Source organism: Rhinopithecus roxellana, chromosome 6, assembly GCF_007565055.1.
Source record: "Rhinopithecus roxellana isolate Shanxi Qingling chromosome 6, ASM756505v1, whole genome shotgun sequence".
NCBI lineage: Eukaryota > Metazoa > Chordata > Mammalia > Primates > Cercopithecidae > Rhinopithecus > Rhinopithecus roxellana.
The window spans coordinates 75764425-75777537 of NC_044554.1; the positions used below are offsets into that span (position 1 = coordinate 75764425).

General features: G+C 36.7%; 1 protein-coding gene across 1 annotated transcript in view; it reads left to right on the forward strand.

Moving 5' to 3' along the window:
- DNAH11 (dynein axonemal heavy chain 11) overlaps window positions 1–13113 on the forward strand; it is a 417881-nt gene that overhangs the window by 118648 nt on the left and 286120 nt on the right. The window contains exons 29-30 of the mRNA XM_030932862.1: window positions 5620–5769; window positions 8577–8810. Coding sequence (XP_030788722.1) covers window positions 5620–5769; window positions 8577–8810 — 384 coding nt within the window. The remainder of the gene's footprint in view (window positions 1–5619; window positions 5770–8576; window positions 8811–13113) is intronic.

The following is a 13113-nucleotide window of genomic DNA, read 5'->3' on the forward strand; positions in this document are numbered from 1 at the left end:
CATATGTATTCCAATTTCCAAAAGTTTATTTAAAAAAGCCAGCATTTGTGTTGTGAACACATTTATACAAAATTATATAATTCATGCATGTAAACATTTTATGAAAGAAACACAAAATCAATCCTATATGCATTGATGATACATGGATATGTTTAAGTTACAGTAGTAAGTGAAAAATCAAATTACAAAATATTATACTGTGATTTTATTTTTGGTAAAAGCAAATTTGGATTATGTAAGTAATTGCATGTTCATTATTGAAAGTTTGAAAAATATAGAAATACATTAAAAATGAGATTAATATACTCATTGCTATTTTTGAGTGATCATAGTTTTATAAATGTGTCTGTGTTTGTGAGTTATAACATATATACTTAATCAAAATTATAATATTCCTCTACAATTTGATGTTTTGTAGCTGTAAGAGGTTTCATTTTATGAATGTGCCTTACTGATTTAACTAGCTTCTAGAAGACTTTTTTTTTATTTAGTCTCTTAACCATATTGCATGCCTATTTCCCTGTACCATGACCAAAACTGTTATTTAATTTTATTATTTTATTATTATTATTTTCTTTGGAGATGGAGTTTCATTCTTGTCGCCCAGGCTGGAGTGCAGTGGTGCAATCTCAGCTCACTGCAACCTCTGCCTCCCAGGTTCAAGCGATTCTCATGCCTCAGCCTCCAGAGTAGGTGCATGCCACCACACCCAGCAAATTTTTGTATTTTTAGTAGAGATGGGGTTTCACCATATTGGCCAGGCTGGTCTCAAACTCCTGACCTCAGGTGATCCACCAGCCTCTGCCTCCCAAAGTGCGGGGTTTATAGGCGTGAGCCACCGCACCCGGCCCAAAACTGTTATTTAAAACACACACACACACACACACACACACACGCAACCATTTACTATTTTGACACATTGACTTAAGTTTTTACACATGTAAAAATCATGGACTCACTTTATCTCATTCTAGAGATATCATCCACAAAAGACCAGGGTTGCCCATGTTTTGGTTGTGATTTATATTGTTACAAATATTATTATTGTGAGTATTGTCATTATGAATAAATCAGTTAATGAAGACATATGAATGAGTCCTGAGGTGCTCACCAGGCCAGGAGTGGCACTAGACTTGGTGTATATTTTATCCCATTTATAAGCAGCAGCTGCATCTTTAGGTAGATAGGGCAAATACGAACTTAGATATAGGCAGAAAGCAAGCATTAAGGTTTGAGAATATAATTGTAAGCTGTTGTAATTTCATCTTTTTTCCCTTTGTTTTCTGAGTGAACAGTAGCTGTAAGTCATGAAGGTAGATCAACTGATCACTGTACCGGTATGCATTTTAAATTGTAAAATTACCTAGTGATTAAGTATTTTCAGTTTACTTACAATTAGATAAATGTAAGTTCTTTTATTTCATAAGAGGTTCTCCCTGTGCACAGTTCTGATATTTATGAATTTCAGTTACTAAGGTTTGGTTAAATAACACTAGTGCCCTGACAACACGGTTCACATTTCAGATACTATGGTATATTAACTCTGAGTGATTGCATAAAGCACAGACTTGATTACTAACTCTTCAGCCCACAAAAATCACTGCCTGAGTAACAGATGTGCATCATGATCAGTGACAGTCATGTCACATCTTTCTAATTCTGTCAGTGATCAGCCACTGTGCTGCTTTTACTCACTTCACACACAGGCAGCTAAGCTTATAGTTAATTCTATGATGAACCTACATGATATTTTTCCTTAGTTAATGGACAGAAGGAAATAGTAACAAAGTTGGAAGTGTAGCAAAGAAATGAAAATTGATAATGCTAGAAGCAAAAATGGAATCGAACATAGATGGGAGTCACAGAAGAGAGAGATGATGGGCAGTTATGACTGAACACCACTGGAGAGAGTGATATGCAGCCAGGGGAACTTAGTGAAGATAAACTTGGGAACATGAATGACAACAGTGGTTTTGACAAAAGGGATGAAAATGTACCAGAGAAAGTGATACCAGCAAAAACAAACACATTAAATGAAACAAATCCCCCCAAACAACAAAAACTGACTTCACATTAAAGAGATTTACAAGAAATTTCATGACATTGAATGCTTGAAAGATAAAATGTTGATGGCTGGATACAAATTCAAAGAGAGTATGAGTTTGTCAAGGCAGAGAAAAGATGCTCATTCTGGACCTTAAGTAGTAAGATGAGAAGGAGGCAAGTGCTATTCAAATAACTTAAGTTTTCTGCAAAGAAAACTGTTTAGTGTTTTAAAATGCAGTCAACAAAATATTTGTTGATGGATTTTTTTGATCACCCTGTATGTTTATAACAAACAGCGAGAAGCTTTATATGTTTTGACAAAAATTTGTAAAAGTTGTTGTCTCATCGTGGGTTTCTCCCATTGATCATTCAGATTGCATAATGTGATTTCAGCCGGTGTGGTCATTTTTATGATTTTGTACTATTCTGCAAAGCCAGGACTAAGTGTATTCAATTTTTGCACTAATCTTTTAGAAACCTACTTAAAATACATGATGAGTTATTGATTCTTTTTAAAAAATGATTTGAAGTGCTCATATCCTTTGTCTATCAAAAGAGGGGCCTATGAAGTATTTGTTTGTTTGTTTGTTTGTTTTTTTTGAGATGGAGTTTTGCTGTTGTTGCCTAGGCTGGAGTACAGTGGTGACTTCTCGGCTCACTGCAACCTCCGCCTCCCTGGTTAAAGTGATTCTCCTGCCTCAGCCTCCCAAGTAGCTAGTATTACAGGCATGTACCACCATGCCCAGATAATTTTGTATTTGTAGTAGGAACGGGGTTTCACCGTGTTGATCAGGCTGATCTTGAACTCCTGACCTCAGGTGATAAACACGCCTTGGCCTCCCAAAGTGCTGGGATTACAGGTATGTGCCATAGCACCCAGCCTAATTTATTCTTTTTAGTTGTAAAATGAAAGGCCTTTCCAAACAGCTCACTGGGAAGAAGGAATTTTAATTTTGGGTTAACAAATACAAAGAGATCTCATAAAAAATAGAACAAATCTGAGGGCAACAGGGTCCACACTAGTTAAAAAAAAAGTCTTGTTCCCTCAGAAAGTTTAAATAGAAGACAATATGAAAACATCTAACTTTAACTATGCCATATATAAGAAATAGGAAAACTCTGCCTAAGGTTTGTGCTTCCTGGTCATTGAGTTACTACAGAGCTAGAAGTTCTCGAAATTATTTTCTCACCCAAGCAATAATGTGTAAGGGTGTCTGATGGCTGAAGTCTCATTTATCCGAAGGCTTTTCAGTTGAATATTATCTAGGCCCATTACACAGTAGAAGCCATTCAACATCTGTGTACTTCCTGGCCACTTCAGCTGTGAGAATGATTTATGAGATTATTGGAGACTTTCTCTATATTAATATCCTCTGGGTAATGTACAGGGATGGAGGAGAACAGAACCCAAGCTGTGATCAGGCAGCTACCACTCTATCTGTGTTTAAAGTAAGTGAGAGTCTCAAAAACTCATCTATTTTAAACTCAGAGGGCTTCTTGCTGTGATTTTCTTTGATACTAAAACTGCATGTACAGCAAAAATGAAAAGGCTGAAAGCTTCAAAGATTAAATCACCCTAAAGAAGTTCCTTACCAATATTGGTGTTGGTCTTGTCATGCGGAAAATTTAGGCAGGTTGCTATTGTTTCTAGAAGCTGCTGTGGTATACTTACCATGTCCGGTTAAACTGCATTTCAAGAAAAGTTTGTTATAGCAGTGGAGCCTATATGCTTGGAAATGTTTTGTATTGCTTCACCCTATCTTCTGGTTATCAGCAGCTCATATTTATTTCTTTCTGTTGAGGTAAAATATAACATAAAATTAACTGTTTTAAGTATGCAATTCAATAGTATTTTGTACATTCACAGCATCTTGCAACCACCTTTAATCTAATTCCAAAACATTTTCATCAAGCCAAAAGTAAAACCCCCTATCCATTAAGCAGTAGCTTCTCATACCCCTCCCTCCTGCCCCTAGCAGCCACCAATCTGCTGTCTGTATCTATGGATTTATCTGCTGTGGATATTTCATATAAATTGGATAATACAAGATGTGACGTGTAGTATATTGTGACTAGTTTCTTTCATTTAGCTTATGTTTTCAAGGTTCATCCAAGTTGCAGCGTGTATCAGTAATATTCCTTTTAATGATTGAACAATATTCCATTGTATGGATATACCACATTTTGTTTATCCATTCATCATTTGATGGACATTTAGGTTGTTTCCACCTTTTGGCTATTGTGAATGATGCTTCAGTGAACAGAGATGTACAAATACCTGTTTGAGTTCCTGTTTTCAACCCTATGGGTATATACCTAGGAGAGGAATTGCTGGATCATTGGTAATTCTGTTTAAGTTTTTGAGGAACCACAAAACTGTTTTCCACTTAGCAGCTTTTATTTGCACCATGATAACAAGGGAACATGTATTCCCATTTCTGATGCTTCCTCTGGGCTGAACCCTGCCCTTTACTCAGTCTACCCCAAGAGAGATGATAGAGTAACCTCCATGATTAATAAAGTCAGTTCTCTTTTGTCCCCTTGGGTGTGAATTTACCTACACAACACATGTCATTGTTTCCTTTCCTCCATGACAAAAACATAGGGCAGTGCTCCCCAGAGGAGGCTTGTTCTGGTCTGTGCTAACGTAACGAGATGAATAAGTGTTGTGCATGCTGGGATTGCGGTTGGAGGCCAGTTAGATTTTGTTCTTCAAACTGACTTCTGCAAAATAAATGCTAATATTTTGTCTTTCATCTGATCTTTATTGTTGTTTTTTTTTTTTTTTTTTTTTTTTTTTTTTTTTTTTTTTTTTTCCCCAAATTGTCTGGAACCTGCATAGAGTTCAGTGTGCTATTTACTGATTTTGTACTGGAGAATGCAAAACTTAGGATGTAAGAGGTTATGATACCAGAAGAACTTGATCTGTATAGGTGTGGCCTGGAATTATAGATTCAATATCTAACTGCCACTTACTTTTAGTTATGTCAACTTGGAGAATTTACTTAATATTTTAGTTTCAATTTCCTTATCAATGAAAAGGAGGAAATCCTACTCACCTTTCTTATGTACCAAGGATACTCTGGGGCTCACCAAAGTATCAAGGCAAGTGCATGTTAACAGACAACCCGCCCCCAGAAAAAGTAAGATTCTTTCTAATTGACATTTTTCATTTCAGACACTTTAATAGCTTTTTCATAGTGTACACTAATGCTGTGAATTTGAATTTTTGAAACTTTACTACAGAAGCCCCAGCAGGATGCATGTCTACAGGAATACGGTAGAGACAGAGAAGTCAGTAAGCCTCCAGTCATCAAGTAGAAAATAGGTCACTTTTCATGGTAAATATTCGTCAGCCAATATGTGATGATTTGACCAGAGTGGCTGGCCACTTCTCCACCAAGATCCTTTCAAGCTCTGACATTTTAGAAGTAACTTATATCTTGAGGGAAAACATTTTGAGAAAACTCTGACTCCATAAAGTTTCATGACTTCATATGGCATCATCTCTAGATTATCAGAATACACCTACAGTAAGAAATGCTCTTATCTTTTCTAATATTCTCATTTTAGGTAACACATCACCTTGCCAAACTTTTCGACAGCATTGCGGATCTGCAGTTTGAAGACAATCAGGATGTTTCTGCACACAGGGCAGTTGGAATGTACAGCAAAGAAAAGGAGTATGTCCCGTTCCAAGCCGAATGTGAATGTGTGGGCCATGTAAGATTTGATTATGAGGTTTTCCATGCTAGGGGAGTATTTTCAGCATACTCTTAGAAGGTTGAATTAAACAAGAACAAAATTCAACTCAGGTCAAATCAGGCTCTGCTTAGTTTTGGGCTCAGAGGTTCCTTTTTACCTGTATCCACTGTGACAGAGGGCTCTTCTGCCGTGCGTCCCAGTTTCTACTCATGTGGCTTTGGCACCCAGCAGGGTCTCAGAGATGCTAGGAATTGAACTAGACAGAAGCAACTGTAACAGATTGAATGAGTGACCCCAGAATTAGTGGCAAATGCAACTCAGTGACTGAGTCTCCTACAAAGCGTATTCTGTTTTCACCACTGCTCAGAGAACAGAGAAGGGTTATAGTAAAGCAGCACCTTGCAATAAAGCTTGTTTTAAAGAGGCTTTATGGTTCAGTAGTCCATTGTGAATGTTATAAATGGCTCCTCGTAAATACAGTTGATTGAGTCTAGCAAGCTGATGTCCTATACTCTAATTACCATGTGCACAGAATTGAGTTAGCATATTCTCTCCTCTCGCAGCCAAATACCTCAAAAATATTCTTAACAGTTATCCACAAGAATGGCTCATTATAATTTATGAAAGCAATTCTGGTGTTTTCAGATGATTTAGGGAAATTGCATCTTTTTATGATGATGCTCTCATAGCTTGGGTTAATCCACAGAGTGACTGAAGGAATAGCGTCTACTGGAGAACCATTTGGGTTGTGGCAGGGGTTCCTTAAAGTATTTGCAGAAATGCGAGTTGCAACCTTGTTTTACAAGGGTTTTCTTTACTCCTTTCTGTTCCTTTTTAATATTGTACCAGAAAAATCCTGCCAAATGAAGGAGAAGCAGATGGTGGAATACTTTGATTAAAATATATTTTTTGATCTCTTGGGCTTTTTAGGATGATGTTATAATGATTAGAAAAAGTTGCCATAAACTCTCTTGACAAAAGTGTGTTGCTGTCTGCTGCCTCCCAGCAAACTGCTCGCTGACTGGCATGATGCCCGGAGAGGGATAGTCCAATTGATGGATGTGTTTGTCATTAGCAGGAACCCTTGATATTGAAAGTTTTTATAGTGCTCTAATTTATTCTGTATAAGCAATTTATGCTAGAGACTTGTAAACATATACAAATTCACCCTCTAATTGCCTTTCTTTTATAAAAAGATGCCTTTAATTTGGTGCTTTTTTTTTTTTTATTTCTGCACTCTTTTAATTGGATTCCCCCCAATTTAGTCCATTAGTATATTTTTCAGCAAGTGTTGAATACCTACTGTGCGTCAGATGCTAGGTCAGGCTTTTGGGAGTTCAGAAATGGTCCTTGTCTTCGAGGAGCTCTTAGGCCCATAGAGAAAAAGGATATGCCTATAATAATGGAGGTAGCAATTGTTGTTATAGGGGGTTGGTTGAGAAGTACCAAAAAGGGAAGGATCCAGCAAGCACCTCATCAGAGCTTAGTTCTCAAAGCACACTGAGTTAGGTTGTCATTGTTGGCACAGTCATCTGTGCGTGAGCTGACGTATTGACATATATGTGTGTTTGGTCTTCCCAAATGGACTGCAGAGTTCTTGAGAACAGGTGGCCGTGTGGAGGATATGGATCCCAGGGTATCCAGGAGACGTACAATAATGACTGAATTAATGAGGGAACTTGTTGCTTGGTGACATTAAGAGTTACCCTTAGTTATTAAGGCGGAGATACCAGACCCCATTGGTTAGATCAGAACAACCTGATCTAATTCGCTTAATCTGAACTCCTGCTTGTTAACAAAGCAAAGTTGTGAAGCCAGAGGGAAGGCCTTTAAGAAGAGATACTGAGGCAGTTGCCAGGGCAGTGTTTCCTGTTTCTTTCAAGAGAGGAGGTTGTCAGCTCGTTAACCACATATCACTCCGTCCCAATTCTCTAGAGGTTCTAGGAATGCTACTGCTCTCTTCACAGGGGTGGAGGAAGAAATCAGTTGTATCATCTTAAAAATCTCATGTGATTCTTGGTATTTATTTATTATAGTCACTTTTTATTGCTATGGTCAATTATTTGCAAATAATATATGTATCCTTTTAATTATATCCCAAGCAAACAAATACCTGGATTAATATAACAAAATACATTTGACAGGATGGAAAACGGGCTAAGTTGTATTTGTGGGAGCAAAGTAAGCTTCAATTAAAAAAAAAAAGATTAAGTTTGACAAGTCAGCAGTTGTCCTCTCATACTCTCCTGTGGTCTAATTTCTGACAAGTGTGAAGATTAGAACCAGTAGGGAATATAATTAAGGTACTTCCTGGAAACATTTTATCTTAAAACTAGGAACTATGACAATTTTAGAGAAGAGTTCAGTAGATTTAAAAATTAATAGAAAAAAATTTTAACTGAATTTGTATTATTAAAGCTCTAGAATATGACTCATACCTCTACAGGTGTCTGTAACGTTTGGTTTCTGAAAACACTGTGTGTTACCAGAGGGGAATCTTGGTCTAGAACCTCCTTGCTTTCAAAGCTGAGAAATGAGTAATGGAGAACCCCTTTTCTGTTTAAGCTGTTGAAAGTTGTTAGCCAGCTGGTGGGTAAAGTAAGATGAGCATTATTCCTGGGAGAAGACAGATTCATGTAGGAGAAAGATTTCACCATCAGTTGCTCACTTTCCTCTATGAGTTATCCCTCTTGCAGTTTTCTACCTAGGTTTAAAATGAATCCACCTGGGGCATTACCCTCTGCATGGCCTTAGAGCCAGTAGGAGGATGAAATTATCCTTCCGTAGTTAATCCTGTGTTACAACATTTCAACTTGCTTCCAAAGGTGGAAACATGGCTTCTGCAACTTGAACAGACTATGCAAGACACAGTGCGTCATTCTATCACAGAAGCCATAGTGGCCTATGAGGAAAAACCTAGGGAACTGTGGATTTTTGATTTCCCGGCTCAAGTTGCGCTAACCAGCTCACAAATATGGTGGACCACAGATGTAGGAATAGCCTTCAGTAGACTGGAAGAAGGCTACGAAACAGCCCTGAAGGATTTCCATAAAAAACAGGTATTTTATAGATTTGTGATTTTGAGACATAAAGGAACTTCAAGATGTAAGCTTGCTTCATTCATTCTTTTAGTCATTCATTTACAGAGTGTCTTCTGTGTGCAAAATACTATGCTGGGAAGATTTTAGCAATCAGTTGTTAAATCATTTTTTACCTTTGTGGTATCCTTCTAAATTTCTATACGGGTTTTTAAAAAGTACATCATGTCTATTGTCTTCTAAGACTCTAGGATAGCACTCATCCTAGATACTGTATATACTTATTTTCTTCTGTGTAAGACTCTCCAACTAGGTAGATCATGTATTTATTAGAAAATATGTGTATGATTTGCATTATTCAAAATAGTGGAGGGTGGCTTAGCAAGAGTGAATATTTTCATGGGCTTTGGTTTTCTGTTAATTATAAATTACAGATGAGAACTTTGAAAAATAATCTGTTTTGAATTCTCTTGGTCCCAGTTACCCTGTGACCTTTCGTTAAGTCTTTCATCTTACTATGTGCTGTGAGCTATATAACAGTTCAGAGATGTAGTCTTTCTTTGAGCTTATAGAATCAGAGTATATTAGGCTTGAAAGGGAGTTTAAGTATTAGTTTGTCTACTCTTCTGGTTATCAGTGGATAAAATCTGAATCCAGAAATATGAAGTGGCTTTCCCAATGTTGCACAGTTTATAAGTGAACCTGGTAGGATTGCACCCTCTTCCTGGTACTGAGTTAAAATGCTTCCCAATGTTCCTCATCACCCCTTTTCTGCCTTAGCAGTACTTTTACTTCAATATCTTAAGAATTAAATGGATTTAGATAGCGAGTGATCCTTGTATTGTTAACACATTTGAAGATTCAAGTGTAGATTATTCCTTTTAATTTTGCTCTTTCAATATTGCATAGCGACCACCCAGCTTATTTATAATACTAAAGAAGTTTTTGTACCGCTTACTTTTGGAGAAAAAGAAATTCTTGATTTTACACTCTTAGGAAGGTAAGGTAATGGTTTCTGTTTAATAGGCTTGAAGTTACAGGATTCAATTTAAAGAAGTGGCTGGTTTCTTCCTAGGGTGCCATTTTTGCAATTCTAGTAACTGCCACTTGGTTGCTGAAGCTGAGTAGTTAAATTTTTCTTTCATGGACATAAATAACTGAGATAATTAAAATGCAATTCTATTATACCTTTCTTATAAAATAGCCTCTGGTTAATTTACGATATTTATGCTTTTATTATGACCATTTACATTGTGCATTTAAGGACATTTAAAAATACTTGGTTAAAATAATATCCTCTTTTAAATTTCAGCTATTATCAATCACTACTCAAACTTAAATCTTTCTACAAGCATATTCCTACTTATTTTACTCTGTTATTTTTCTCTTAACTCTTATTTCCAACTTGTCTTTTTTTGTTGCTAGACTATTTTATTGCTTATAAGGTTAAATGATGTTTTATGGGTATTATTTATATCAGCTTTATTTTTCTTTTATGATTTCTTTGTTATTGTTTGCTGTTGAAGATGATAAAACAAATACAGTCACAGAAAATGAAAAGAAGGGACATAACATTTAAACAACATCCATAAATTCATTTTCAGGAGAAAAATTATTAACATTTTGACATGCAAACATCAAAAATTTTTTCTCTGTTTACTGTCTATCTTTATCTGTATTTCCTTATGTATGTATAGACATCCCTATTTATAGGTATAAACATGTATAAATCTCTAGCTATTTATATATAAGTGTAGTTATTTATGTAGTTGTGTATCTGTGTCTGTAGATATACATTTAAAAAATTATTTGACATTCCATACATTTATTTGATTACTGTATATTTTCACTCAATATATTATCTACATTTTTTCTTGTCATAAATATACATCAGATCCACACTAAAAGTGACTGAATATTATTCTTGGTATGGATACACCAGAATTCATTTTCTTTCTTCTCCTTTCTTTCAGTTTACTCTGGTTGTCTAACTTATTATCAGGCACTGTTCTAGGTTCTGTGGTTCTAGCAGTGATGTTCCTCCACTCAGACACTTACATTCTAATTAATTGTTAATAGATCTTACATCTCTCCTCAAGAATCTTAGGATCATTTATTCTTTTCTCCACTCCCCATCTTACATGCAGTCATTTAAACCTTTTTTTTTTTTCGTTTTTTAATACTTTTAAGTTCTAGGGTACATATGCATAACGTGCAGGTTTGTTACATATGTATACTTGCACCCATCAACTCGTCAGCATCCATCAACTCTTCATTTATATCAGGTATAACTCCCAATGCAATCCCTTCCCCCTCCCTCCTCCCCACTCCCCATAATAGGCCCTGGTGTGTGATGTTCCCCTTCCTGAGTCCAAGTGATTTCATTGTTCAGTTCCCATCTATGAGTGAGAACATGTGGTGTTTGGTTTTCTGTTCTTGTGATAGTTTGCTAAGAATGATGGTTTCCAGCTGCATCCATGTCCCTTCAAAGGACACAAACTCATCCTTTTTTATGGCTGCATAGTATTCCATGGTGTATATGTGCCACATTTTCTTCATCCAGTCTGTCACTGATGGACATTTGGGTTGATTCCAAGTCTTTGCTATTGTGAATAGTGCCGCAATGAACATATGTGTGCATGTGTCTTTACAGCAGCATGATTTATAACCCTTTGGGTATATACCCAGTAATGGGATGGCTGGGTCATATAGTACTTCTAGTTCTAGATTCTTGAGGAATCACCATACTGTTTTCCATAATGGTTGAACTAGTTTACAATCCCACCAACAGTGTAAAAGTGTTCTTGTTTCTCCACATCCTCTCCAGCACCTGTTGTTTCCTGACTTTTTAATGATTGCCATTCTAACTGGTGTGAGATGGTATCTCATTGTGGTTTTGATTTGCATTTCTCTGATTGCGAGTGATGATGAGCATTTTTTCATGTGTCCGTTGGCTGTATGCATGTCTTCTTTTGAGAAATGTCTGTTCATATCCTTTGCCCACTTTTTGATGGGGTTGATTTTTTTCTTGTAAATTTGTTTGAGTTCTTTGTAGGTTCTGGATATTAGCCCTTTGTCAGATGAGTAGATTGCAAAAATTTTCTCCCATTCTGTAGGTTGCCTGTTCACTCTGATGGTAGTTTCTTTAGCTGTGCAGAAGCTCTTTAGTTTAATGAGGTCCCATTTGTCAATTTTGGCTTTTGTTGTCGTTGCTTTTGGTGTTTTAGACATGAAGTCCTTGCCCATGCCTATGTCCTGAATGGTATTACCTAGGTTTTCTTCTAGGGTTTTTATGGTATTAGGTCAACATTTAAGTCTCTAATCCATCTTGAATTAATTTTCGTATAAAGAGTAAGGAAAGGATCCAGTTTCAGCTTTCTACTTATGGCTGGCCAATTTTCCCAGCACATTTCATTAAATAGGGAATCCTTTCCTCATTTCCTGTTTTTGTCAGGTTTGTCCAAGATCAGATGGTTGTAGATGTGTGGTATTATTTCTGAGGGCTCTGTTCTGTTCCATTGGTCTATATCTGTTTTGGTACCAGTACCATGCTGTTTTGGTTACTGTAGCCTTGTAGTATAGTTTGAAGCCAGGTAGCGTGATGCCTCCAGCTTTGTTCTTTTGACTTAGGATTGTCTTGGCAATGTGGGCTCTTTTTTTGGTTCCATATGAACTTTGAAGCAGTTTTTTCCAATTCTGTGAAGAAACTCATTGGTAGCTTCATGGGGATGGCATTGAATCTATAAATAACCTTGGGCAGTATGGCCATTTTCACGGTATTGATTCTTCTTATCCATGAGCATGGTATGTTCTTCCATTTGTTTGTGTCCTCTTTTATTTCACTGAGCAGTGGTTTGTAGTTCTCCTTGAAGAGGTCCTTTACATCCCTTGTAAGCTGGATTCCTAGGTATTTTATTCTCTTTGAAGCAATTGTGAATGGAAGTTCTTTCATGATTTAGCTGTCTGTTACTGGTGTATAAGAATGCTTGTGATTTTTGCACATTAATTTTGTATCCTGAGACTTTGCTGAAGTTGCTTATCAGCTTAAGGAGATTTTGGGCTGAGATGATAGGGTTTTCTAAATACACAATCATGTCATCTGCAAACAGGGACAATTTGACTTCTTCTTTTCCTAACTGAATACCCTTTATTTCTTTCTCTTGCCTGATTGCCCTAGCCAGAACTTCCAACACTATGTTGAATAGGAGCGGTGAGAGAGGGCATCCCTGTCTTGTGCCAGTTTTCAAAGGGAATGCTTCTAGTTTTTGCCCATTCAGTAGGATATTAGCTGTGGGTTTGTCATAAATAGCTCTTATTATTTTGA